The sequence below is a fragment of the Mugil cephalus genome, chromosome 1 (assembly GCF_022458985.1).
Source record: "Mugil cephalus isolate CIBA_MC_2020 chromosome 1, CIBA_Mcephalus_1.1, whole genome shotgun sequence".
Classification (NCBI taxonomy): domain Eukaryota; kingdom Metazoa; phylum Chordata; class Actinopteri; order Mugiliformes; family Mugilidae; genus Mugil; species Mugil cephalus.
The window spans coordinates 2,478,586-2,504,162 of NC_061770.1; the positions used below are offsets into that span (position 1 = coordinate 2,478,586).

Sequence of the window (25,577 nt, forward strand, 5' to 3'; positions counted from 1 at the left end):
AGAATAAGGCTACAGAGTTTACCTAAGCTGCTCTCTTACCTGTGACTCTTCTGCCCCTGCTCTAACTGTCCTTATGTTTCCAACACACAGCATTACACTGGTTCCACCTACAATAGAAATGCATTCGGTAAAAACACAACCGCAAGAACATCACGTGTCACCACAGGAGCCAAAGTTTCATTTCTGTTTATTCAGTTACGCTGTCCATTTCATCAAGGTTGATTTGTACATTCGTTCACCTTTATGAATAGTATAAAACCTTCAGGACATGCACGTCTTTACGTGGGAGTTTAGACGGTTATCATTGATTAGTGTTTCATTTACAATTCAATAAAACTGCTAAACATGATACAAATATTACATGCAAGTATACGTTTATGAAGAAGATCCAATAACACCTTTCTCATAATGCATCACTTAAACAATGTCGTCCATCATTGTCCAGCAATGTCCCACATTTAAAACACTGCTCTAAAAGACTGACTTTCTCTTTATATACAGTTCATAGGCCACAAATCCGAGCACAGGATATTTTATACTGATCATCCATCAAACATTTCAAGTAAGTCGAACTATTGCAACTGTACTCTCCCAGCTCAAAAGGTCCTTGAGTAATCCACCAGGGGAAGAGGATTTTAACCACACAGACAACTAATCCTACTCTGGAACCCACTGAATTATTAAAGGATTTTTTCCCCCATAAAATCTTTGCTAAACGTTCACATCACTCTGAAGTCTCCTCTGTGCAAAATAACTTTCTTAATGCTGCATGGAACATGGAAAGAAAAAAGCAAAAAAAAAAAAAAAACAACAACAAAAAAAAAAAAAAACAGGAGATTTAAAACAAGAAAACAAAAAACAAAACGCTGTATCAGACAAAAGAACTGTTATATTAAAAAAAAAGCAGAGTCTTAAGGTTTTGGATGTTGAGTACCATTTAAACCTGAGATTAGATTTCTTTGCAACAGAGCAGAAGATGAGGAGACCAAGTGGCACTTAGAAAGGTTTAAAGCACTGATTAATGTGGACATGAGAGTGACACAGTGTGTCTTAAGAAGACAGATGTTGGTACAAATTGTTTGGCTTTTTGACACTGGTACATTTTCAACACTGTAGTATTGGTTAAAATCAATACCACAGAGTACTGACTGCTCTCCTTCTAGATTTGTAGTCGGAGTACTAAGATTAGATGCCCAGTTCTACATACAACATATATTTTGACTTGTCTCTCAAAGGAAATCAGAACAAAAACATTTTGCAGTGTTTGAAACTTCAGAACTCACAGCGCCCCTCACTGGGGACAGCTATGCTTACAGATTGTCCCCAGATTTGGAGAGGTTACCTTCACAAGTCTTTAATAAAGTGAATCCGAGACGTCTTAGCAAGCTTTTAGTGGTGTCAGGTTCACATACTGTGGCTGTGCTCCACTTTCCTTTAAATTAACCAGTAATTTAAAAAGTTAGAAGTGTTTCCATCGTTATGGGACAGAAAATCCTACCTCTCCAGCCTGCAGCTGCTCAGATATACTCATATACATTTATCATGGGCATGCCATTTATAAGAAGTAGTCTCGAGTAAGAAGCTCAGGATTAAAGAGGCTCCAGAGAAGTGAAAGGAAAAATAATGCTTAATTTGGTATTTGCAATTGAATTCAGCTCAGTTCTTAAATGCAACATTGTCTTTGCAAAAGAAATGTCGCACATATCTCACCTTGGTAATGGGAGCAGTTACACAGTGACACAGGAAGTGGTTCTCTAATGAAGGTTCGTGTATGTGACAGATTGTAGCACAAGCATTAGCAGCTACCGATGATCATTTTAACCTTAAAAGGCTTAGTTTAGGGTCTTACGATTCTCATTCCTTTCATATTGATGATATAGCAACTGAAAGGCTAGTCTAGACTGAAAGACTATTTAGACATTTTATTCAACTCAAACATGGTCCTATGGCAATAAATGCTGACTATTCTAAGGACCGGCCAGATACTATTTTACAGTACGCTGACACTAGTGCAAGATAAAAATGAGAAGCCAGAACAACTTGTAGCTCTCAGTCAGTAACAGGACTCTTCACACAAACCTCCATTCTAACTGGAAATAATCATCTGCTAATACAGAACCAAAGTCAGTACCAAAACAGCATCACCACTATACTGAATAATTTAATAAGGACTGTTCCCCCTTTGTCTAAAAGGGAATTAAAACAGTACAAAGCCACAACTGGTACTGTTAAAAAAAAAAAGACAAACAGCCAAACAATGTGCAATTCTGCATGGAAACCTCCACCCATCTCTGCAAAGTGGAGAAAAAGGCAAGTGTGTTGTATTTCCTGATAGAGTGTTTATCTCTATGATGTTTAAAATGGTGACGCAAAGGATCAGATAGACATTACAGGCGTGAGCATGTTAAGCAACAGTGCTAGGAGATGAGTATCTAGTAAGTTTTGTTCTGTAAGTGAGAATAACTCAGTGAGTTATATGTGCCCTTAGAGCAGCTCATATATATCCATATTGTGCAGTGCCAAAGTTCTGCACTACAACTACGCCACAGCTGAAGCTTAGTAGAACACTAAGAAACTTTTTTTCCACATGGCTATATGAGTTGTGAGAACAGTCGTCGTGTGTGATTGTGAACACTAGGTAAAGAGTGCTTCCATTTAAGGAACAAGTGATGTCTGTCCTTCGTATATGGCTTTCTTCATACATATAAATGTATGTGTATAGTAAGAGGCGTCCAAGCAGATCTCTTAAAAGGTATTAATAATTCTCACTGAGTAAGGAAGCTGCTGGTAACTGATCTGTGTCTATCTCCCCACTCAGCTTCCTTAATGCACAACATAATGTTGTTTATAATGTTCAGTCCTGTTTAGTTCACAAAAGGTCAGAGGTTAGAGTAATGTAACATCAAACTTCCTTGTTTTGGCAAATTTGTTCTACATTGCTTCTGTTTCTGAAGAATCTTTAAGTATCTAATGACGCATGACAAGGATCAAATAAAACACCGGAGGTTCCTCCTTTTCATTTCAGTGATAACGTCCATGGTTTCATCATGTCCATGGTTTCATCACTGTGATGTGCCGCATGCACTGCTACTTCAGCAGGAAGCTTCTCAAATCGAACCGCTTCAGAATCAAACGCCTGCCACACTGTCTCCGATTGGTTCATCTCAGTCTCTCGGGGCTGTACGGTTACATGTCTGTCCCACAGATAAGCGTGTATGTGCACGTGTGTGTTCGTCAGCACCAGGGTTCACGCTGGGCTCTGCCTCGAGCCAGGCTGTCTGCTCTCTGCCAGGCGCTCTTCATCAGTTCAAGAGCCTCACTGCAACGTTTCTGCACTAGCGGCTCAGACACCTCTCTGTGGGGAAGGCTGACCTGTGCACAGAGAGGACATACATGAGGCTTCAAACAGATGCATACACAGCACCAGTTACACTGTAGTGACTACAGTAGACTATCAGTCTACGACACCTGGAAAATGTTTTTCCATGCATTGTCCAATGCCTGCAGCAGTCGATCTCTCTCTTCACAGCCGCTGAAATACAAAACCCACGGAGGAAGGAACTGGGTCCGATCGGACGCGAAATCCTGCAGACAAAACAGAGGGTCACAAAGTGGCTAAAGTGTGAAGGCAGCAAAAGGTCCCAAACACAACAAAACAAAACAGAGAGGGCATAAGTTGAATGCAAAGCAACATTTTTGGTATACACTCAAAAATTCAGTATGATCGTACGACAATCGCCTTACGGCAGCTCCCTGTTTTATTTATTCCACATAAACTTTTGTCATTTGCATGGCTTTCAAACTATAGTAAGAATACTCATCATACACACACTTTACCCAAATTGTCTATGAGGCAACTACATCCATTTGTCATCACAATCCTGCAACATAGTAAAAGATTTAACGTGTACACAGCTTCTGTAATTTAAAAGCTGAATAAATTCGCTAGGCAAGATTCACTTTCAAATGTAATCATAGTTAAACGTAAAAGTTACGTTTTAGGCACTGGTAGTAGGGATGCTTTTTGCAAAAAAAAAAAAAGATGTGAGTCAATATATCAACCTTCATCACCTAGGCTCAGACAGAGGCAGATAAAACGTCTTAGCTGTGGAATCCAAGATAAATACTCCATCAAACACCCGTGGTGTTATTGTAAAGGAGTCACTGATATTTAACACTGAAGCTGTAGACTAAAACCAATAGATTTTTACTCCTGTTGAGCTTGAACTTTTTAGGTAATACCACAAAATCAGCAGAAACATCTCAAGGTGCTTATAGTCCATGGGCCAGAGCCCAAAATTTCACTATTCGGTATCAGTCCTGTTTAGTTCACAAAAGTCAGAGGTTAGAGTAATGTAACATCAAACTTCCTAGATTTGGCAAATTTGTTCTACATTGCTTCTGTTTCTGAAGAATCTTTAAGTATCTAATGACGCATAACAAGGATCAAATAAAACACCGGAGGTTCCTCCTTTTCATTTCAGTGATAACGTCCATGGTTTCATCATGTCCATGGTTTCATCACTGTGATGTGCTGCATTAAGTGAATCCAACACTTTCAGATGAGTCTCTAACTATAAATGTACCAGATGGCACATTAACATTAACAGACACTGTAATGCATGTACACTCACTTGCCAGTTTATAAGGTACACCACAACACTCCTCCACTACATCATCCTTCTTACTGTTATGATGTTATAATGTCCATAAAGGTAGAAATAATAATTGTGCATAATAATTTTAGTGGATGTACTTTGTGGTGCTGTAAATCTGTATTGAATTACACACTAAAGTGCTCTCTCAGTTCTTTTAACTAATGTTAAATACCATACCCTGTGAAACAATGTGCACGACTGCTGTATTAGAAGGGATTTATTTCTAGTGTACCTAATGAACTGACTAGGGAGCGTATTAAAAAAGCAATCATTCAGTCTTATGATAACTTTTTTGTAGTGTCTTTTTATTTAAACCAACCTGCCACTTAACACCAAATCTACGCCACGCTAGGTGGCCATTTGTTACAGCAGCTCCGTATGTCCAGCTGTGTTTTTTCGTCTTTTTGTGTATGTCCATGGACTAGTGTAACGTTTCTGTCTACTGAGTGTCATCATGTTTTTGGTCTGCATCTCCCGGCCAATGGGAGATGTATGAACACATACATTTATATTATTGTTATTGTTGTGATATAGCTTTTTTATATATTTCTTTGATATTTTTTCTACTGTTTGTGATACTGAATCTTGAATGTCTGCTGCTGCAAACAACAAGAATTTCTAAAGGCATATCTAATCTTATCTTATACTGGTTAGCAAATACCCAACTCTGATTGGGAAAAAAATATAAACCTATACAGAGAAAATGAGACCAGAAAGCCACTCACAATAACACAGTACTCCTTGTCGGCTTCCAGACTGACAGTGGTAACATCACAGATATCAGCGCTGCCCAGTGAACGGAAGAAGCTCGTCTGACAGTCCTGATGGCAGGTTAACAGCTTTTTGTCTGTCACCACCAGACAACATGGGATACATGGAGTTGGGGCCACACCCTGAGGGATGACCTGCAGAAGATGTGGCTGGAGTTTATCATGTGCCTAATGAACAGGACACGTGACAGACCTCATTATCCCTCCATTTATCTGTAATAATGTAATCTAAAGTTGAGATACAAGTCTCTCCTTACCCCTTTAGAGACAGACTGGCAGAGCAGCTGCATCCAGTCAGCCATGTCCTCCTCATTGTTGGCACAGAGCACCAGTGGGGGGCGCTCTGTCAGGATGACTTGGAAGGCGTGTGGACGCTCTGTGCTGTTAGAGCGACGGCAGCCTCCACAGTGCTCTCCTCTGTGGAGACATGAAGAGGCGCAGAATGTCCATCAGCAAACATTAGTGTCTTTCCACTGCTTTTGAACAGTTAAAGGTTCAATTTGTCAACTGTCTCCAGTATCATCATTGGGCCTGAAGCTTACCCCATGGTGACTGACAGCAGAGGTGTCACGTCTGTTCTCTCTGCATACAGGTACAGAATGCCTTTGCTGTATGAAAATACAATAGATATTTATATTTATATATAACTGAATGAAAGATACATGAATAAGTTTATTAACCTGGAAGTTAGATCAATTTCCACACCTACAAAGAGGAAGGCTGTTCAGACCTGGCATTAAATCCTGATCTGGGTTATCCAATCGCAAGTGACAGCTTTAGGTGCATGTGTTCAGTCCAGAACAGAAAACTTGGGGTCGTTCACACCTGGATTCTATGCTGGCTACTGGTGACTGGAAAGTCTAGATAGCAACTCAGATCTGAACAAATGCATACAATTTATCTGAGAGCTATGGAGTTAAATTAGTTTACGACAAAATCAACTTGGTTCAAGGACTATCCAATACTATGCCAAGGTACTTTTTCCCTCTGTATCTGTTGAAACACATCCCATAATGAAATCAAAATGCCATCTCATATTTAGATAAGAATTATGTATGATTACATTAGAGTAGATCAGACAGATTTACACAATTCTTATCACAATATGAGTCTTCTGAGGCCATTTTGATTTCATTATATTATATCTTCATAATACATTTGAATATACGAGTGATCTTAAATCTTGGAATCAGTTCCATGATAGTTTGAAACCATTGTGATTCAGATAGGGCTCTATTTAACTACCAGCAGGGCACGCTAGACTCCAGAGACATTATAAAGAATATCTTACTGCCCTAGTTTAAAAATATGATGGACAATTCTCAGAAACACAAAGAGAGGACGTGATGTGTTGTCATAGCAGATGATGAAGGGATGGAAAGGCCAAAGCAAATATTTCTTCGTATATATTTGCCATATTATTAGCCTAATAGCATGATTGCCTAAGTCATATTTGAATGTTTTCAGAAAACAAGAAAAAAACACACATGCACATTGGTATTTTTAATGATATTGTAACAGTATGCTATTAGGCTAACAATATGCCACTATAGCTGCAAAAGGAAAGTGAGTAGTGGTAAATGTCATCTATACACGACACTTAAAAATACCACATGTCAGTCTACATATAATAAATTTTATTACGGGAAGTGGCGTGCAAGCTGGACAAACACACAATGTCAAAGGTCTTGTCCATACCTGAGAACGAGGTAGCAGCTCTTCCACAGCTCTTTACCCAGATATGTGGTTCCAGTCCGGTACTGCAGAGTTCCTTCCTTTGTGCTGGAAAGTAGTCCAGAGCTTGGTGGACCATCTTGGGGAGACAAAGTGACGTCCATCGGATCCTCCCAATGAACCAAGGAATAGAGTTGAATAGACACTTGAGATACCTAAAGAAACAGACGGGCACTGCTGTTAACCACTGCTTTCAAAGTGTGCTAAAAAATATGAGTGTCACAGCATGGACTCTCCGATCATGTCAGGGCTGCTAAACTCTGTCAAAGTAAAGCAGGGGTTACACAATGCAATTCCATACACATTCTTGTCAGACTAGAAAACAGGTACCAATAGGTACACAATATTTTAAGTAGCTTGCAAACGCCACACATTTAATAGAACTGCTAACAATTTTACAAAGCATAGTGGAGCTTCCTATCTCTCATGCATAGCATAAATTACGGTGGAAACAGCCTGAACATGAAATAAAAATCAATCCATTTATAATAAATTTGTGAATGTGACTAAAGGTTAGTTAATGTTCTCTCTGTGATTAAAAGCTACAACTTATATTATATTATATTATATTATATTATATTATATTATATTATATTATATTATATTTGATTGCTTTACCTCACAGTGAGACTCCTGGGAGACAAACTTGGTTAGAGCCAGTTTCTCCATGGTGGCATCAGTCAGAACAGATGGATAGGGAGGCTCGCGACAACCTTTCACCATGGACGACTTCAGAACAGAAAGGAACCACCTACAAGAAAGAAGGAAAATGAATTGGAGGTCAAGGGACAGGGATACAAATAAAAGGTTAACCAAGAGTTTGAGCTTCTTTAACAACTCGTGGCTGAGACCTCAGCTCCCATCATGTAAGAACACAAATGTAAACATGAAGTAAGACTTTGGGCCTGTTCAGACCTGGCATTAAGACTCAATCAAGGGAATCTGATCACAAGTGATTAGCTTTAGGTACGTGTGCTCACATCTGGCATTAACATGTTTCTCCAAATGCATCTCCAGCCAACTCTCTAGATCTAAACTCAGTTTTGTGCTCTGTATGCAAATAAACAGCAACATCTTCTGGGGCGCAGTAGAATATTTTAACAGCTGATGTCTCTATTGGTTCTCTACTGCTGCTCCAGAACCAAGAACAACATTGTTTTATGTTGCTGATACAAGAGCATCCCCAGCACTCACAAAGTTAGAGAGGCATCAGCTGTGTCCAACAGAAATTTTCGTCGTCTGTTGGTGCAAACCACCGTCAGTGTCTGCTGGTCAAGGCCCACCTTAAGGAAAGAACCAAACTTTATTAAAATAACAAACTTGGCCACATCATGTTTAAGTCTGCAGAGTCAAGGATTCATCGTGTATGATTTGTAAATAATTTGAGATAGATAATGTAAAGGTCAATGTAGTCAGTAGAATGAAAAGGTTGACAATGGTGAAGTAGTTAATAACTGCACAACTCTATTCAAAAACTTGAACAGATCATTTATGTCACTGTAAGACAACAAAAAATTAAAAGCCACATCTACATAGAGAACTGAGAGAGATTGTGATGACTTACAGAAATATAATCCAGTTCATTATAAGAAACAGCATCTTCTACTGTGTAAGGCTTCTCTGCAGCACCTGTGGAGGGAAACAAAGGAACAGCAAAGACACACAGTGAACATCTGTTAACGTACTTTCTGCCTTCCTGGAACATGGCATAGATCCTAAGTGACTAATGTAGCACAGTTACAGTGACAAACATTCAAATCTGCAGAGATGTTTCAGATATGAATATTAACAGGTCAGGTGGACAGTTTCCACAGTAAATCAGATAAATATTACCCATATTTAAGAAATCACTGTTTAAACATATATTGTGACATCCTATACAAAACCCATTTACCAACCCAATCAGATTGTGCAGGGTAGAGATTTACCTTTTCTAAGCAGGTAGATGTAACAGTCAGTCAACAGCAGATAAAGGGGCTGTAGGTCCCCTTCCATATGACCTGTACTCATCCTCACCATCTGAAAACATGAACATAAATTGTTGGAAGCCGCAATTTATCTCCAAATGTTCTGTTCCCTAACTATTGATTTTTGGCAACTGGAGAGCAGAATGTACCACAGCCTTGTGAGACTAAATACGCATTTTGTAATAGTAATCTGATCCTCGTATTAGAAGTGTTTTGGATTTTTGGATGCGTCAAAAAGAGAAAAAGTTAAAATATATATATGAAAAATAAAACAATCCAGAGAAAAAAATTAGGAAAAAAAACACGTATCTACAACCTGAAAAAAAATTAAAGGCAATTGAAAAACTGAAAGCCTTACAACATTTCCACTGAGCAACAGTCTGCAAACCACTTCTCCAATGTCATAACAAAGTGTTAGTTAAGAAAACCAAAAGTGCCTCCCTCTGGATAGATGACTGACAGACTCCCACTAGAAGGCCATAACTTTTAATTAAATAAACGCACACATTAACACTGTGACTGACACAGAAATTCTCTGTATTCACCTTGAAGAGCTGCTCCTCATTCTCTCTGAACACGTGAATCATAAGGAGAAGCAAGTGATTGTTGTCCACCCTGAATGATGAAGAACGTTAGACATGCATTAAATGACATTACAATACCAAACTAGTGATTTATGTTACAGCTTCTTACTTAAACTCTGCAGGATGAGAGGTTTCAGACGGACTTAGATTCTGTTCCTGTAGTTGTGGTCGTGATTCCTCAGCAGTGAATGTATTTTTGTGTATTTCCTCTCCTTGTACATCTTCCACCTCTTCCTTCATGTTAGACTCCTGTCCTGTTGCCGCTTTTGCCTTTGTTTCATCTTCAAAGCCACCTGAAAGAGTTTGTAACTGGCTATGCTCTGTAGAGTCATAGTGGCCACCACCCGTTGTAGCAGAGTCTGGACTGTTGGGGGTAAAGCAGCATAAGTCTGCAGGCACAGCAGAGGCCTGCAGGGAGTCTGGGCTCTTGGCCATAGAGGAGCCAGACGTCGCCCCTGGTGCTGGGTCAGGTGGCTTTCCCCCTGAGTCCTCTCGAAAGGGCTGCTGAACAGGAGGCTCAGGGCTCAGATCATAGGCTTTCTCGATTTTCTCTTCCTCGTCCTCTGGGCGCTCCCAGATGTCCTCCCTGTCCAGAGCCCCGTTGAGACGGTCCATGACGTCACGAAGAGGCTGTCCCACACTGTCCATGGATGTGTCTGTCATCTCTGGAAGCCGAAGGAGGCCTTCTGCTCCATTCTCACTTCTTTCCTCCACAACCTGTGATCCAACCCTGCTTCTTGTCAACTGTCCTTCAACATCCAGCTCCACTACACTTCCGTTCACAGAATCAGCATCCTCTGGAACCAGCACGGTGTAGTCCATTTCCATGTGCTCCGAGGAGATGGAGTTATGGATGCTGCTGCTGGAATCTGTGGAGCCCTTTCCACGTCTCTTCTTGGCTGGTTTCTTTCGCCTTGCCATCCTGAAGGAACAGATATGTTAGTTGTTATTACATTCAGACAGAGAGTGATCCTATATGTGAGAGACTGAAGCTGTAGCTCCTGCACCTGATGACTTCAAGCTCATTGCTGTTGAATTCTATGTCCTCTCCAGTGGTTTCGGTATTGTGGCGGCTGGCCACGTGAACTGGCGTGACGTCCGCTGAGGTGTTGGTGTCCGAGTCCTCGTTGAAGGGGTTGTGTCTGAATGTGGGGCTGTGAGGAGAGATGTGAGCCGCGACCTTCCCTTTCACAGTGCCAGAAAGGACTAAAGTGTCGCTGATGACCGTCTGGGGATCTGATCCACTGGACCGTGGGCAGCTGGCTTGGTCGGTCAGCTCACCCTCTACCATGAAAAGTCACACCAAGACACTGAGTTAATGCAAGATCAGCAGTTACAAATGTTTCAGCATTTACTGTATATTTGAAGAAATACAGACGTTTTTGCTTTTTGTCTTGTCGGTAAAGTGGCAAAGATAGAAAACACAAAATTAAGTAGTAAGTTAGGGAAGAGTTGTTTCTATATATAAATATTTTCTGGATGTATGTTCATCATTAAAAAGTTGACCAACAAAACTACTTCACAAAAACTGTACGTATTTCTTCATCAGCAAAGCACAATAAATGTTAGGGACTGCAGTGTAGTATTGTAGTATTTTGTAGGGTCAAAGAGGCTCACAAAGAACAAGTAAGACATCAAGGAGGTATGCAGGCAGCAGGTGTCCCTGAAGAGGCACAGGCCTAGGTGTAGCATTACTACTATGGCTTCCAGAGATGGTCCATGTACAACTAATACTTCCATCAAAAACAAAGACGAATCTGAAATTTTGTATTTACTGAGAATCATCATGAGTAAACTGACCAGTTTAATCAGTTAAACCTACGGTTTGTTTATTAGCAACATTCAGCTCTTCCTACCTAGAACCTAAAATAGTTTCGACCTGATGCAAAAAAATAGAATGGAACCAACCAATTTACATGACTACCTCCATTTATCTTAAACCTAATAATGAATTAACCCAGGAAAGTAATTTAAGTGAACCAAATTTAGACCATGAAATGAATTGTGGAGGATGAGAAAACAGAGGTGTACTATACTGCAAAGATTATTGTGAAATAAATCCCTCCATGACCTTCGGGAAATACTGACTGTTACCTCATACTTGGTTGGTTTAGCTGAACCTAGGCCATTGCCACACATCACACCGGAAGAGAAGACATTACAAAAAAACAACACACCAAACAGACAGACACACATTGTACTGTAGACGGACTGCGCGGAGAGTGAGAGCCAGTTACTTCAGGCATTTATGTTGCTGTGGTAAATAACAAGGCAGAGTAAGCATTAGGGTCTTTCCCCAGATGAGTAACACATGCAGAACATGACAGATAACAGACAACCCCTCCAACACCGAATTCCTGGATCCAGACTTACCGCTCCACTTAATGTATATGATGGTTTACTTGTTTGCCAGTTTAATCCACAAATGTACCATAAACAGAGTTTGTACACTATCATATTTTTACTGCAAAAGGAAATACCAAACTGTGGCAAAAAAGGTGTCACTTCAGGTTTCATGAGTATCTTTACGGGAGGTAGCTTTTCTCACTGTTAGAATAGGTATTTAAATAATGTACATTAAATAGATGTTTTTACTGAAGACAAAACAACAGTCACAAAAATGGCAGGAGTCACAAAACTTCAAAAATCCCCCCGAAGAAGAACCAGTTTTATCCGTTTCCTATTGATCAAACTCGTGTCTTCAGCTACAGTATTTAGCCATAAAAGCTAGCAATTTACACTGGTTAAAAGTACCCTGCATGCATCAAGCACAAACTGTGGGATGGCCATGCCAGATAGGAGGGAGGAAAGAAAGGAGGGATGGAAAGGCAGGAAGGGAGGGTTGACCAATGTCCCACCTTCCCAGTCTGCACTTGGCAATGACTGCAACACAGGGAAGATGTCACCAAAATCATAATCTAAAAAAAGGAGGGATAACATTCGGCATTAGAAAGAGAAGGAGTGGAGACAAGAGATTGAGTCAATGACACAGTAACACAACATGATATATGGAATACAAATCAACAGAATCAATGAGGGGAAAAATAGATGAGTATGAACTAAAACAGGAGAACTGACTCAGTACTTTGTGGGGAGTGATGAGAGAAGCACTGACTGCAGTCAGCCCAGTGATCACATACTCGAATCATCTGCCTCTGCATGCCAAGTCATCCGTCTGATAAAATGTATTCTAGTATGTGTGAGACACCAAGGTCTGCAAGGATCAGTCTAACTTGTACTAGAATGTGCCATTAGCAGCAGGCCCTGACCTCACACCAAACTAAATAATAATGGCTGCTACCTGTATGTCACAGCAGCACAGTGGGTGGGATACCAAGTGTCTAACACCACAGTATAGTATGTCAGGATACATTAAAGGGAAAACATTTACTAGTCAACAAATACAATAAATAAGAAGAATTTAAAAATAACAGTAAAGATCCAAATGATTGTTAAATCACGTAGTCAAGTGACACGAGGAGACAAATAGGGAATGAGCAGTGGATTACATGGCTACCAAAAGTAAATAAATAAATCAATGAACCTTACCTTCAGAGGAGGGAGCTATGGCGCTGTCATCCCACTCCAAGTTGGTGGAGGTGAGGGAGGTGAAGGAGTGCAGGGACAGGCTGTCTGAGCTGGGCAGCCGTTCCTCAAAGTCCAGCACATTCTGGGGTTTGTAGTATTCTGGCATGTAGGGGGCCACGTCTAGGTAGGGCACATCCTGAACCACCAGGATCCAACAACAACATTTCAGACACACTATTAACATTTACGAGGTGAATTGCTGTTGATGATGTAATAAAGCATATGCTAACCAGCTCCAGGTCAAAGCAAATGAACTCCAGGCCAGACACCAGTGTGAGAAAGAGCGTGAGGTGGTCGTGACTGCAGACCAGCGCATTCCTAACAGCGAACAAAATCGGGTTGACTTCATCACACAGTTATTTATAACACTAACACGTGAAATACAAATGGAACTACACATTATATCAATACATGCCCAAGCTTAAAAACAGTGACAAGTTTTCAGTGAACTGACTGCATCTTATAAGATCAATAAAGTCGTTCTGATTGTGATAACTTACTTGAAATAATACTTCTGCAACAATCCTTGATTCTCCTGGAAGAGGCGCAGATAGCTCTCTAAAGAGCTCTCACTCAGGGCCAGGTATAACCATGCACGACCTACAAACAACAGAGAAGAGTTCTTTCCTGCATATAACCCTTTGAATATTGAATGAGGCTTTATTCTCCAAGAGCTCTACGCATGAGAGAGATGTCTCACTTCGACCAAGATTGGTTGCAATGTGCTGAAGCTCATCTATCTGACGAACAGCCTCTCGTCTGGTAAAGTGAAGGACAAGGACCCAGTAGCCTGAAGAGATGTCCTGCAGCCTGCAACGCAGAAAACAAATAATATCACATGCATGAGACCCTCCGCACCTCTTCCACCTGCCCGACAGAGTAAATGATTACTATTCCTCCTGAACCAAACGTCCACAAAGAGTTTCTCTGCTTGTGTCAGTCACAAAAAATAAACAGTATAAAACTGAAAAAGAACAAACTATAAATCATGTTATGACAAAGGTGTGAAACTGTGACTCTCTCGTGTCTCAGCTTCTGTTTCACACTTCTCTGATTAAGCCTATACACTCTCTTCCATTTTCTGTCACCCCAAGAGCACAGATTGCGCTGTCTTTCTGATGCTGTCTGCGGTTTGACACATTCATAGGCACAGATGTAATGTAGGAAATACACTCAGCAAAGAATGAGGTGAGTTACATTTAAACCCCACTGGACACAAATAAAATGTTGAAACCTCCTAATTATAGCAAGAATTTTTGCAAGATAAATTGAATCAAATCAGATTACGATTTGCATTATGTGTCTTTCCACTTTTTGCAGTGTGAAATTGGCTTCCAGTTAACTCTTACCCATACAGCAGAGCATGGTCAAGGTGTTCGCAGAGGCGCTGCAGGACCCGGTCGTGGTTTCGTATAGCTGGAGTTTCATCCTCACAGGCCGCAAAGTAACTCTGCAACTGTAGAGAGTTTGTCTGTTTGTTAATCTGTTCAATTGCTCTTGGTGAATGTAGATTCAAGCTCTTACAACAGATGTATAAATAAACCAAGTGCCTTTGGTGTTATTATCTGGAACCATTGGTAGCTGTTATTACATTGCTTTTACCTTTTATAAGAGCATAATGAACTTAAAATGGATGAGTAATTATGAGGTCAAAATGTTACATGTTATGATCAAGGACTAGGGATGTGCAGAAGGACAATGTTCTTGACCCACAATGAAGTCAATCACCCGAACAAAATATTTGGCCCACAATTTAAGACCAGATTCAAAGTAAGAAATAAAAATAAATAAATAAATGACGCTGGTTACAATCCGGGTCTAACAGAGCATCAGCTGAATGCTGATAATGTCTGTGGAAACATATCTACTTACGACATAAAATCCCTTCATTGTATCTTCAAAATAACACTTTTAATGACACACGCATGTAAACTACACCAACGATGTTAGATGCAGACAGCTCTACATAAGGGCACTACATATATCATTGAACTGGCCTCTTGAAGTTCATCTCCATGTATATTACTGAAATGCATGAACGTGTATATGATGTCAACCATAAAGGGAAAATGTGCATCCCGTGACCATCTCCACATGACCGACTAATGTTTGTCTGAGGTAAACACAGTACACGTTCTTGAAAGCTTAAGACACAACACTAGAGGAGCGCGTTCACAACCTCTGTAATGTCACACACATAGAGAAGGAGATTTCAGGAGTAATCACGTGAGCACAGACAGAAAATAGGACAGAGGCGAAGGAGAGTGCCCATGTAAAATAAAAACTCTAAAGTGACTGTGCAAACACGCAGAGAGGAGGAGGAGGAAGAAGAGGAAGATGTAATGCTGTCTTTCAGGTTATGTGAAAGAATAGTTTCACAACCCTAGGCATAACCTGAGACAACAGTGTAAAATAACTGATAAAAGGAAAATTAGAAGCTTTGATCAACTGGCTAGATGTGTAGCTGCAATGTGTCTGATGTTTGATCGCAGGTGTGTGTTTACGGCACATACCGCAGTGAGCAAACGGGGCAGAGTCACTGTTGTTTACCTCTGTTAAAAACAACCAACCGCATCGTAACAGCTGAAAGCTGCATGAGTAAAACACGAAGGTGAATTGTGTATATTTGTTCACAGCAGTGACGGGAGGCCCCCGTGAAAGTTGTCGTCTTCAGCAGACAAAAAAGACATAACATCAGCTCTAATGATTCAATTGTTTGTGTGGCAATATTTAAGAGTGAAGACCGAGAGCTCACCTTCTTGACAGACAGAGAGATGTTTTCCAATATGCGATCCTTCACTTTGAGTTGATCCATCGCCGGTCTGGGAGCTTACAGCAGCCTGTCAGCTGACTCCTGGAGCACAACAGCTAGCAGGCTAGCTAGCTGACATTATTACCCTTCCCTCAAAAACAACTGGGTCCACAGCTATACACACGGGTTAAAGCTGACAGTTGTACACACTGTACTCCACTAGTACAGTGTGTACTAGTTCACAGCTTTTACACCTCAACACCGACTCTACAGCCCCTGCCAACGGATCCGGTGAGCCAGTATGTTTCCCTACAGCTTCGTGTTAGCTTTAGCCCCTTGACTTTCTTCAGCCAGACTCAGGCCGGTGGGTGGGTACCAAGTTTTACAACCATACGTAACTTTTAGCATAAAATATTGTCTTTCATACTTTCCGTCTCGTTGCTCCTGTTGTCTAATATAAAGGGGTTTGTGATAACATTTCCCGTAGTTAATAGCCTTATGTAACGGATATTTAGGATTAATTCGTTTACGTGCTTCTTTTTAGTGATGTGCGAATCGATACAGAAACATCGATACCCCCGATACCAGACCTTTATGCTCCAAAATCCATTCTCAAATAAAATTCGACTCGATCGATACGTTTGATACTTCAGTCGTTCGAGTTTAATGTAGCTCTGTATCAACAGGAGCACAGTGGAAAATAATTATTTAGGTGTGGCAACCCAACAAATCTCGTGAAACACCTCAGGTTAAACCACAACATAGAATAGGAGACATGTATGATGAGGAGGACCGAAGAGGAAAGAAAAGGAGAGCACAGTGTCAGAATTAATAACCAAGTTGTCATTTTATAGTACTTCTATTTTTACATGTTTTGTATAATTGCTGCCTTTCTTTGGTATATAGTAAATGAGGCCGCTACCTCAATACACTTCCGAGTTTAAAATAAATAAATTAGTCTGACATCTTGAATTCTTCCTGAAGCTGTGCTTTGAATTACACTACTTTTAGATTTACCAGACACATTAGGTGTAGTTGCAGGAAGTATCGGTATCAGATCGGTATCGCCGATATCAGTGTGAATTTTAGTCAGCATCGGATCGGAAAGGAAATCGGTGGTATCGATTATCACTGCTTCTTCCTTTAACCGTCTGACCCCTCCCACTGTCAGGGGTTACGTCAACATCCGCGCCAACCACTGGTTGATATCCATAGGTTGATATCAATACTAGTAATATCTTACTGGTTAGTCAGCTATTGAATAATAATGGCCAATTACTGACTTGTGAAGAACTTTCCTTCAGTCTATGGTTTCCCTGTTACTGTCAGAGAATATTCAATTGTATAGGCCGCAATTCCAGATGGTGCTAGAAGATTATTGTCTGCTCCTAAAAACACAGCATCAGTTCTTCTGGGTAAACTTTCATTTATTTATTCAGTATTTATATTTTTGAAAGCATTCAAAGTTTACAGCAGTATTATATTGTTTCTATCTAGAAGATATTGTCTTCTATCGGAATAATTTATATAATGATGGCACAATAAAGGGATTAATTGGAAAAACACATGGGTCTTGTCAAGAAAATGTATTATTTCAAATGAGAGAGGTTAGTTTTAAAATACTGTTTAGATGCTATCTAGTCAGGATGAGTATGTTTGACATACAGTACATGGATCTTCTCAGCAGTAATAGCTTCCACTCTTCTTGGAAGGCTTCCAAAGATTTGTGAGTGTTTCTGTGAGAATTTGTGCCCACTCACTTTGTAAGGAATTTATGAGGTCCAGCACTGATGTTGGACAAGAAAGCTTGACTCGCCAATCTGTTCCAGTTCATTCCAAAGATGCTCGATGAGGTTGGGGAGGGGCTCTGTGCAGACCAGTCAAGTTCTTCCATAATGAACTCTTTGAATCATGTCTTTATAGTCCTTGCTTTGTTCACTGGGGCACAGTCATGTTGGAATAGAAAAAAGGCCTTCACCAAACTGTTGCCACAAAGTTGGAAGCAGAGCCGCATTGCTTTATGTAAGAGACAAACGGCTTATAGCTCAGACCCTGAAAAACAGCCACAGGATATTATTCCTCCTCCACCAAGTTAGCACGATGCAGTCAGACAGGTAACGTTCTCCTGGCACCTGCCAAACTCAGACTCCCCCATCTGATGGCCAACAGAGAAATGGGATTCATCAGTTCACAGAACACGTTTCCACTGCTACACAGTCCAATGTTAGTCTACTTTACACCACTCCAGCCGATGCTTGACACTGGACTTGGTGAGAGGTGAGACTTGTGATTGGACATGGGAACCCATTCTACAACGTTTTTTAAACCGATTCTCCAAAGTGTCTGTCAAGGTTGTCAGTCATCCAGGTCACAGTAATCCAAAAGGGGTTTGAAGAAAGGCAACTGGACTTGTAGAATTTCTTGAAGCTGTTTTGCCACTCATCCGAGTAGTTTCTTCAGTTCTGAGAGACTAGTGGGTAGTTGAGGTTTAAAGGGAAAATCTGTGGTTAAAACCCATCAGAAACATGCTTGACTTGTCAAGCCATGATTGCCTGTCATCAGTTTACAGTTCAGTCTTGACTTCTGTCTCCGGGAAGTTTCAACACCAGTCACACTTTAAGACTGAAGGCTTTGTTAGAGCATCAGTCATAGGGTAAGTAGCCTAGGCACACAGTCCCCCACCTTAATAGGTAAGTACCAGCCATTAATGGAAGTTAGTGGCACTATTTTCAGTTACAGAAACAAGTCAAGCAAGCTTCTGTTCAGTTTTTACCCATGGAGTTGTCTACTCAGATGATTGGCGAAATGTCTTCAAGAAATTTTCCAGTCCAGTTGCCTTTCTTCAAATTGCTTTTGATTCTACAAAGAATATTTTCAAACTCAAATCCATTTTTTGTTTGTCTTGAGGATTGTAGATGACACTGGGACACAACAAATATCAATGATATTTGAATGATATAAAGGGATAAATAGATTAAATTTATTTAAAAAACACCACATCGTTAACTATTCAACATCTCATCTTCTTCTACTGCTTATCTTAGGGTCACAGAAGTTGCTGGAGCCTATCCCAACTGCTAGCTATTCAACATAATTACCAAATTTAAAAAATGTCTATTACATTTGAACTGTGAAGAACTCACTGATGTCTTACCTGCTGCTGTTCACAGTGGCAACACATTTTCTATTTCAGCTTCGTTTTCCTTTTCGGTGTGAATAAAAACAAGACATTTCTTGGTAAAGCAAGTCATGTATAAAAATGGACACTGTAGTTTCAAATAGTGTTTTTTTTTTTCAATAGTTCAACAAACATACCTCTTTGGAAATATCTCCTCTTTTTTTGCCTATGATAAAACAAAACCAATAGAAAGCATAATAATCATCCACAGTCATGAATGCATAGAAAACACTATCGTCCATCAGAAGTGTGGTAATTTTTCCAGGTCTAAATGCAAGTCTTACTTGTCCGATCTGGATGTCTTTTCTTTTTCTTCACACAGTACATTAATAATCCACCTGAAAGAACTAATAAAATAACCACCCCAACGATGATGATAGAAATCACATTTGGAGTCTTTTCTCCACATATAGAATCAGCTGATGCAGTGCCTGGTGCTATCAGCTGAAGGTTTTTTGATTCACATCTGGAATAACAGAAAGGGATATCTTACAAAGAAATGTACAGATACCATAAACTGACATTTGTAGGAAATCAAATGTGTCTATGTGATGTGTGGATTTACTTACTGTGTATGGGGGTAACAATATGTTCCATTAGAAAATGTCCCATCACTGCAGTCAAAGCACACAGTGTCTGTGAAGGCTGTGCCTGAACAAATACGTAAGTTAAATATATTCAATTCAATTCAATTCAGTTCAATTTTATTTATATAGCACCAATAACAATACAAATCGTCTCAAGATGCTTCACAAAAACCAGCCTGCAACCTCCAGAGCAAGCCTGAGGGCGACTGTGGCAAGGAAAAACTCCCTTTTAACAGGAAGAAACCTTGAGCAGAACCCAGCTCATATGGAGGGACCCATCTGCCGAAGGCCAGCCGGGTAGAAACAGAGAAGATAGAGAGAAAAGAAGAGCAGGAGAAACAAGATAAACAAACTTTTGTCATAGATACATACATCAAGCTGAAGGAAACATGCAGGGTCTAGTAATATAACACATAGCTGATGATCTGTGACAGTTTGTGAGTATAACAGGAATCATGGGCAGGTTAGTGAATTGTTCATCTAGATAGGAGTGGACAACTGGAGGAGGCCACAGCACTCCAGTCCATGAAGACTGGGCTGGTTGATTTAAATATATGCTGACAGTAGTCCAGATCTAGCATGAAGACATCGAAGTGTTATATAGAAGCAGTCACAATCCGACTGTTGGATCACAGCAACATATTTAGCCAGCAGTAAGGTGTGTATACATACTGAACTGGGATTGGTAGAGGTATCAGTATGAAAGGGCGGATCTTTATTCCCATCTAGTGGTCAGAAATCCTCATGACCAGCTTTAGTGAACAAACATTCAAAAAGTATCCTTGGACTTGAGTGTCCTTGTTTATGACCCATCTACCTTAACACAAGAAAACCAACCTTCTTCCTGTATGTATTGTCCTGGTTGACATATGGTGTGTTCCTGTGCTGCTGCACATTGATCCCCCATAAAATCAACACAGAAGAATCCCTCCAGTGGTTCACAAACTGTATCCGATGTTGTTGTACATAACCACTTTGTCTTCAGACCAGAACCTGTCAACATACCAGAACCTATTAACACCCTCTATTCATTTCATTCATTCACGTTCTGCTAAAGAGCAATAAGTGATTTCCTTCTGATGTAAAAGTCTGCCTGCCAGCTTCAGAAAATGTCACAGAATCATCAGTGCAGTTTATGAAGTCATGGGAAACGTGCGTAAATGACTTGTTTGATATGGATTTGATTCAAAAACAACAAGATTAATATGAACAGAAATCTACCTGTATCACAGTTTGTACATGGGAAGCACTGTGTATGTCCATTAGATTTATCCATATAGGTTCCATTCTTGCACAGCAGGCAAGATGTACTTCTGAACTCTGTACATTCTAGTTTAATCGTGCTTCCTGTTGAAAAGACAACCAGCAGTTTATTGTCATTCAGTTAAAATGTATAATCTTCATTGCAACATGCTTCTTGAATGCTTAGCAAACATACACTATTGCCTACTGTACAATGATTCTTATTACTACCACCAGTTATGTGTACAGAACTACTCTGCATTTACTTTATTTTTACCTATTTTTTTTGTTGTTGTTGTTGTTGTTGTTGTTGTTGTTCGAGGAAAATCGTGAGTCAGTGACAAGTTCTTCATCAATAATTTTCTCTTGCAAACAGACAGGAAAATAGCAAAAAAAAAAAAAAAAAAAAAAAGACAAGAGTGTGACAGAAGGACTCCATGTGAAATGGCCAAAGAGAAACTCTTCAGCAAACAGTTGAATCTCACCAGGCGGACACATTGGGCAACATTGGTTCCCTGTCTGATATTCTTCTGGACCACATGTGAGGGTTTCACTGCTCCAGACTTTGATCATAAGTATCTGTGAAGAGTAGTTCACAGATAATTAGAGTAGAGAAGTTTCCGTGAGGAACAGTGCAACAGTGATTTAATTAAATGAAAGGAATATTTTTCTGTCTATGTGAAAGTAGGATGTACAAAATTTTTCATTCTTGTCCAAGAAGTACTAAAATGAGTGAGACAAATATCCTGCCGCTCACCTGACAGCCAGTTCTTTGATAAAATAGAAGTTTCTATTACATGCCATTTATCCAATTCAGTGCAATTCAATTTTATTTAAATCAGAATCAGAATCTTTATTGGCCAGGCATGTGTGAGCATATGACGAATTTGACTCAGGCCTCTTTGTCCAAGCATAAAAATAAAAGTGTAAAAAACAGTAACCTGTACAACATAAAGGCCAGAAGCAGATATACTGTATATAACAAACTTGAACAATAAGTATAAGAGTAAATGTTCATGAGAATAGTTACATGCTCTGTGACTGCTCAGAGTTTGTCAGAGCAACAGTCCAGGGGAAGAAACTGTTTTTGTGGCGAGTGGCCTGAGGGGAGGAGAATGAACAGATTGTGTTGAGGTGTGAGGGGTCCCTGGTGATTTAAGTGCCCACTTCCTGATCCTGGACCAGTAGAGGTCCTGGATGGTCTCAATAGTGTCAGTAACAACACAAGTACTCACAGGATGCTTGGCAAAAACTGTCCTGAAACTGGGAAAAAATGTTGAGCAGAACTCATCGTGTGGAGGGACCTATCTGCCTAAGAAGACCTACATACATCTACATAGCTACACACATCTGACTGAAGCATACATGTAGACTCTAACTGTGATACAAAAACAAGAAACAGCTAGGATGACAGAGAGAGGCACACACATCTGTTAACATGCTATACAGTAGTAGCACATAAATGCATGAGTAGTAATAGAGAAGAAATTAAATTAGAAATTAGAAGATAGGAGCTCGGTGCCAGAGAAAAGAAATCGTAGGATTAGAGAGTAGGGGACATGTGCTCAGTGTATGGTCCTCCAACAGCCTAGACCTATAGCAGCATAACTAAGTGATGGTTAAATCCAGCCCTATCCATAAGCCAGTGGTGGGTGTGCATTTTCCACCCAGGTCTTCTATGCACCCACCCTTAATTACTTTTTTATCCTTAGCCCAAACTTATCTGACAGCCCCCCAGAACATAACTTAAGATGTAACTTAAAGTATGACTTCAGCAAAAAATACAGCATGAAATAATATTACCTGACACTAAATGTGACCTGGTTTCTGTGCCTGGATTTCAATTGTTTCTCAGTAATGCAGTAATGCTCTTTTCTTTGTCAGTCGGAGATACCTGTAAAAACATATCTCTGACTGCTTTTCAAATCTGTTAGTACAGTCAATTGCACAACCACTCTTTGCATTTTTTAAACTAATTTTACAATTTAGATTCTATTAAAGCCAGTGATTCAAACTAATGCAGCTAATCTCCACACTCAACTTGCCACTCAGTGGCTGTAACCCCAAAGACTTCAACTGGCGGTGATGTCACGTGCATACACTAGTTAGTAATTAGTTCATGAAAATTTGACTCAAATATTGGTCCTTTGTTTTATCATAATCATAATCTACTAACTGAAGGCAAAGTTATGAAGTTATTCAATGATTGTGATATTTCAAGTATCTGTATTGACATAGGCATACTAGTCCTGTATTTACTTGGTATTGGATCATACCAAAATTCCCAGCATCGCCCACTCCATCTGATATACGGCTCTGGCTCTGGCTAGCCACTCTCTGACTGTCCTATCAAAGGATGTGAATACAATGGTGTCACTGTACACCTGCTAGCAGTCCTCAGTTCAAAATCTGATCAGTTAAAGCAATAGTCTGATCAACACTCATTTTATGCTACAGGGTCTGCAGAACTGATTCTGAAGGCCTCCAGGAAGATGTCTTTGCCCTAGCAACAAATGAATGCTGAAATGTGATTGGATAAAAGCTTTTTATATGAAAATACACATTTGGAAGCAGCACAAGCATAGGAAAGGCTATGAATGGAAGCGAACAGAACATTTGGAATTATTTAATAGGTATTCATGGAAAATATAATTAAGTCTGTTATTCAGATATTTTTTTAGGCCAGCAGAGAAGGCTTTGCAGGCCCTGACGACCCACCACTGCTGTAAGCTATTTTAAAAAGGAAAGTAAGCCTAACCTTAAAAGTAGAGAGCCTCTTGAACCCAAACTGGGATTAAAACAGACATTTGTGTTGTAATTGGGGTCGATATAAGTTGTTGCATGAACTTGTATGTAAATGCAGAGAGGTCTCTGTGTGAACTGGTGATTCCTAAACAGCTTTTATTGACAGTCGATAACATATCTGCATATACAGACTGGTTGAACTCTACTGACCAGCATCCAGTATGTACAGCATATTCGGGGGGAAAAATAGAGGGTGGTTCAAGAATATTCAGCGCACTGTCAACTGTAGGATGCATGTGAGCTGCAAACAGGACTATAAGAGGGGTGAACAACCATTTCCACTACTGGAAATTATCACCTTTATTAACTCCATGTATGTTCTAAGTGTAGGTGGAATAGAAGGAGTAAGAGTAAAGTAGGATAACTGTGACCCATGTCTGATACAAGTGTCCGTTAATTTTCTTCAAGAAATAATTGTACAAGCAACGTTTTAGATACAGTAATGTGAAAAAGTGTTTACCCCCTCCCTGATTTCTTATTTCTTTTGCATGTTGGTTACAAGTAAATGTTTCTGATCATCAAACAAATTTAAATATAAGACAAAATTAATACAAGTGAACACAAAATGCAGTTTTTAAATGAAGGTTTTTATAATTAATGGGAAAAAAATCCAAACCTAGATGAAAAAGTGATAATAATTTCATTATGTTTTATTGCAGTTCAATCTCTGTAGCCCCATCCAGAGAAAAAGAAAGTGAAAGTGAGTGTAAAGTAATACAATAATGCACACCTGCAGCACCTTTCTTCGTCTTCTTTGTTTACATTTATTCGTTGTAACTCTTTATTTAACCAACCATGTTACTCTTGCCATGCACTGCCTGGCAAGATCATTAAATTGGTACTGTGTATGCAAAAAGTAAGAAATTAGGAAGGGGGCACCACTGTATGTATGAAGTGTGGTAGAAAGTTTACAAAATGGAATACACCTAAACCCATGAACGTATACAAATAACAATCAGACATTCCAGCTCAAACTAAAGTATCATTAAACATCCAGAGCATAATACAACTGAATATACTGAATATACAAGAAACACTAGAGTTGCCCAGACAACCCTTCCATCCAGCTACACCATCAAACCATCATTATTTTGAAATATAACATCATACCACCTTTACTTACTCCACAAATATTATCTTAATAGCTAGAGGAGGAATAGGAGGAGTAGAGGGGAGCATTTACTTAAGTACAACACAAATATTTTACCAGCAACATTGTAGGTCTCAGAGTTATTCTTCTTGGAGTCATGTTGTATGGCTGGTTCTTGAAGTGAAGAAATCCTCTCACTTAGATCAGATATGAGTGGATTTCAACATCCAAGGCTCCTTTTCCTGATCGGGAAAACTGCAGTTAATCCATGCTGCTTTCTGTAAGGAGTCCTGCTTGATATGCAACTCAAGTCAATTACTGAAGCTTGGTATTCCCCACTGGAAATCCCCTTCTGAGAAACACTTTCAGTTACATTTTTGTGAATATTATTCAATAGCTTCCTATCAAAAGAAAGAAAGAAAGAAAGAAAATGTATATATACACGAAATAGTTGGATGTAGCATGGCTATTTTGATTGCTAATGTGCATTTAACACATTTTACTTCCATACCTTAAGACCCACTGACTCCAAACCTATGCTAAATTGTATTACTACACTGGACAAATAAGACAAATATTGGATTTAAAGGCTTTATTTAAATGTGTGAAATAGCCTTGAATA

At 39.7% G+C, this 25,577-nt stretch overlaps 2 protein-coding genes across 5 annotated transcripts; both read right to left on the minus strand.

The window, feature by feature from the left end:
* Window positions 1–170: 170 nt before the first annotated feature.
* plekhm2 (pleckstrin homology domain containing, family M (with RUN domain) member 2) lies at window positions 171–17,237 on the minus strand. 4 transcript variants are annotated; one of them, XM_047604684.1, is made up of 20 exons: window positions 16,057–17,237; window positions 14,651–14,757; window positions 14,002–14,111; window positions 13,802–13,901; window positions 13,532–13,619; window positions 13,263–13,437; window positions 12,572–12,631; window positions 10,721–10,997; window positions 9,823–10,635; window positions 9,675–9,744; window positions 9,091–9,181; window positions 8,727–8,791; window positions 8,357–8,445; window positions 7,781–7,913; window positions 7,127–7,317; window positions 5,971–6,036; window positions 5,686–5,845; window positions 5,384–5,596; window positions 3,469–3,585; window positions 171–3,372 (listed from the first exon to the last, which is right to left on the minus strand). In XM_047604684.1, exons 1-20 carry the CDS (start codon window positions 16,114–16,116, stop codon window positions 3,235–3,237), a joined length of 3,123 nt encoding a protein of 1,040 aa, XP_047460640.1. In that variant the 5' UTR covers window positions 16,117–17,237; the 3' UTR covers window positions 171–3,234. The 4 variants fall into 4 exon arrangements, with proteins under 4 accessions (XP_047460640.1, XP_047460647.1, XP_047460653.1 ...); XM_047604691.1 differs by having other exon boundaries at window positions 5,384–5,563; window positions 16,057–17,235; XM_047604697.1 differs by lacking the exon at window positions 12,572–12,631 and having other exon boundaries at window positions 16,057–17,236.
* Window positions 17,238–17,479: 242 nt separating this feature from the next.
* On the minus strand, window positions 17,480–25,244 carry LOC125018828 (tumor necrosis factor receptor superfamily member 14-like). The gene is made up of 9 exons (XM_047603214.1): window positions 25,073–25,244; window positions 21,546–21,639; window positions 21,040–21,165; window positions 20,656–20,811; window positions 19,801–19,882; window positions 19,516–19,697; window positions 19,369–19,397; window positions 19,208–19,256; window positions 17,480–18,208 (listed from the first exon to the last, which is right to left on the minus strand). The coding sequence occupies exons 1-8, from the start codon at window positions 25,112–25,114 to the stop codon at window positions 19,218–19,220; spliced, it is 750 nt and encodes a 249-aa protein (XP_047459170.1). The 5' UTR covers window positions 25,115–25,244; the 3' UTR covers window positions 17,480–18,208; window positions 19,208–19,217.
* Between the last annotated feature and the right edge of the window lie 333 nt (window positions 25,245–25,577).

Bases quoted from the DNA above. Each gene is read 5' to 3' on its own strand.
- plekhm2 (XM_047604684.1), bottom strand. From the start codon at position 16,116: ATGGATCAACTCAAAGTGAAGGATCGCATATTGGAAAACATCTCTCTG. The intron at 13,620-13,801 runs GTAAGTTATCAC...GTTCGCTGTTAG, and splicing joins TTGCAGAAGTATTATTTCAA to GAATGCGCTGGTCTGCAGTC. The intron at 12,632-13,262 runs GTAAGGTTCATT...TCCTTTTTTTAG, and splicing joins CATAGCTCCCTCCTCTGAAG to ATTATGATTTTGGTGACATC.
- LOC125018828 (XM_047603214.1), bottom strand. From the start codon at position 25,114: ATGACTCCAAGAAGAATAACTCTGAGACCTACAATGTTGCTG. The intron at 21,640-25,072 runs GTAAAATATTTG...TACTCTTCACAG, and splicing joins TGAGACCTACAATGTTGCTG to ATACTTATGATCAAAGTCTG. The intron at 19,698-19,800 runs GTAAGTAAATCC...CTGTTATTCCAG, and splicing joins TATTGTTACCCCCATACACA to ATGTGAATCAAAAAACCTTC.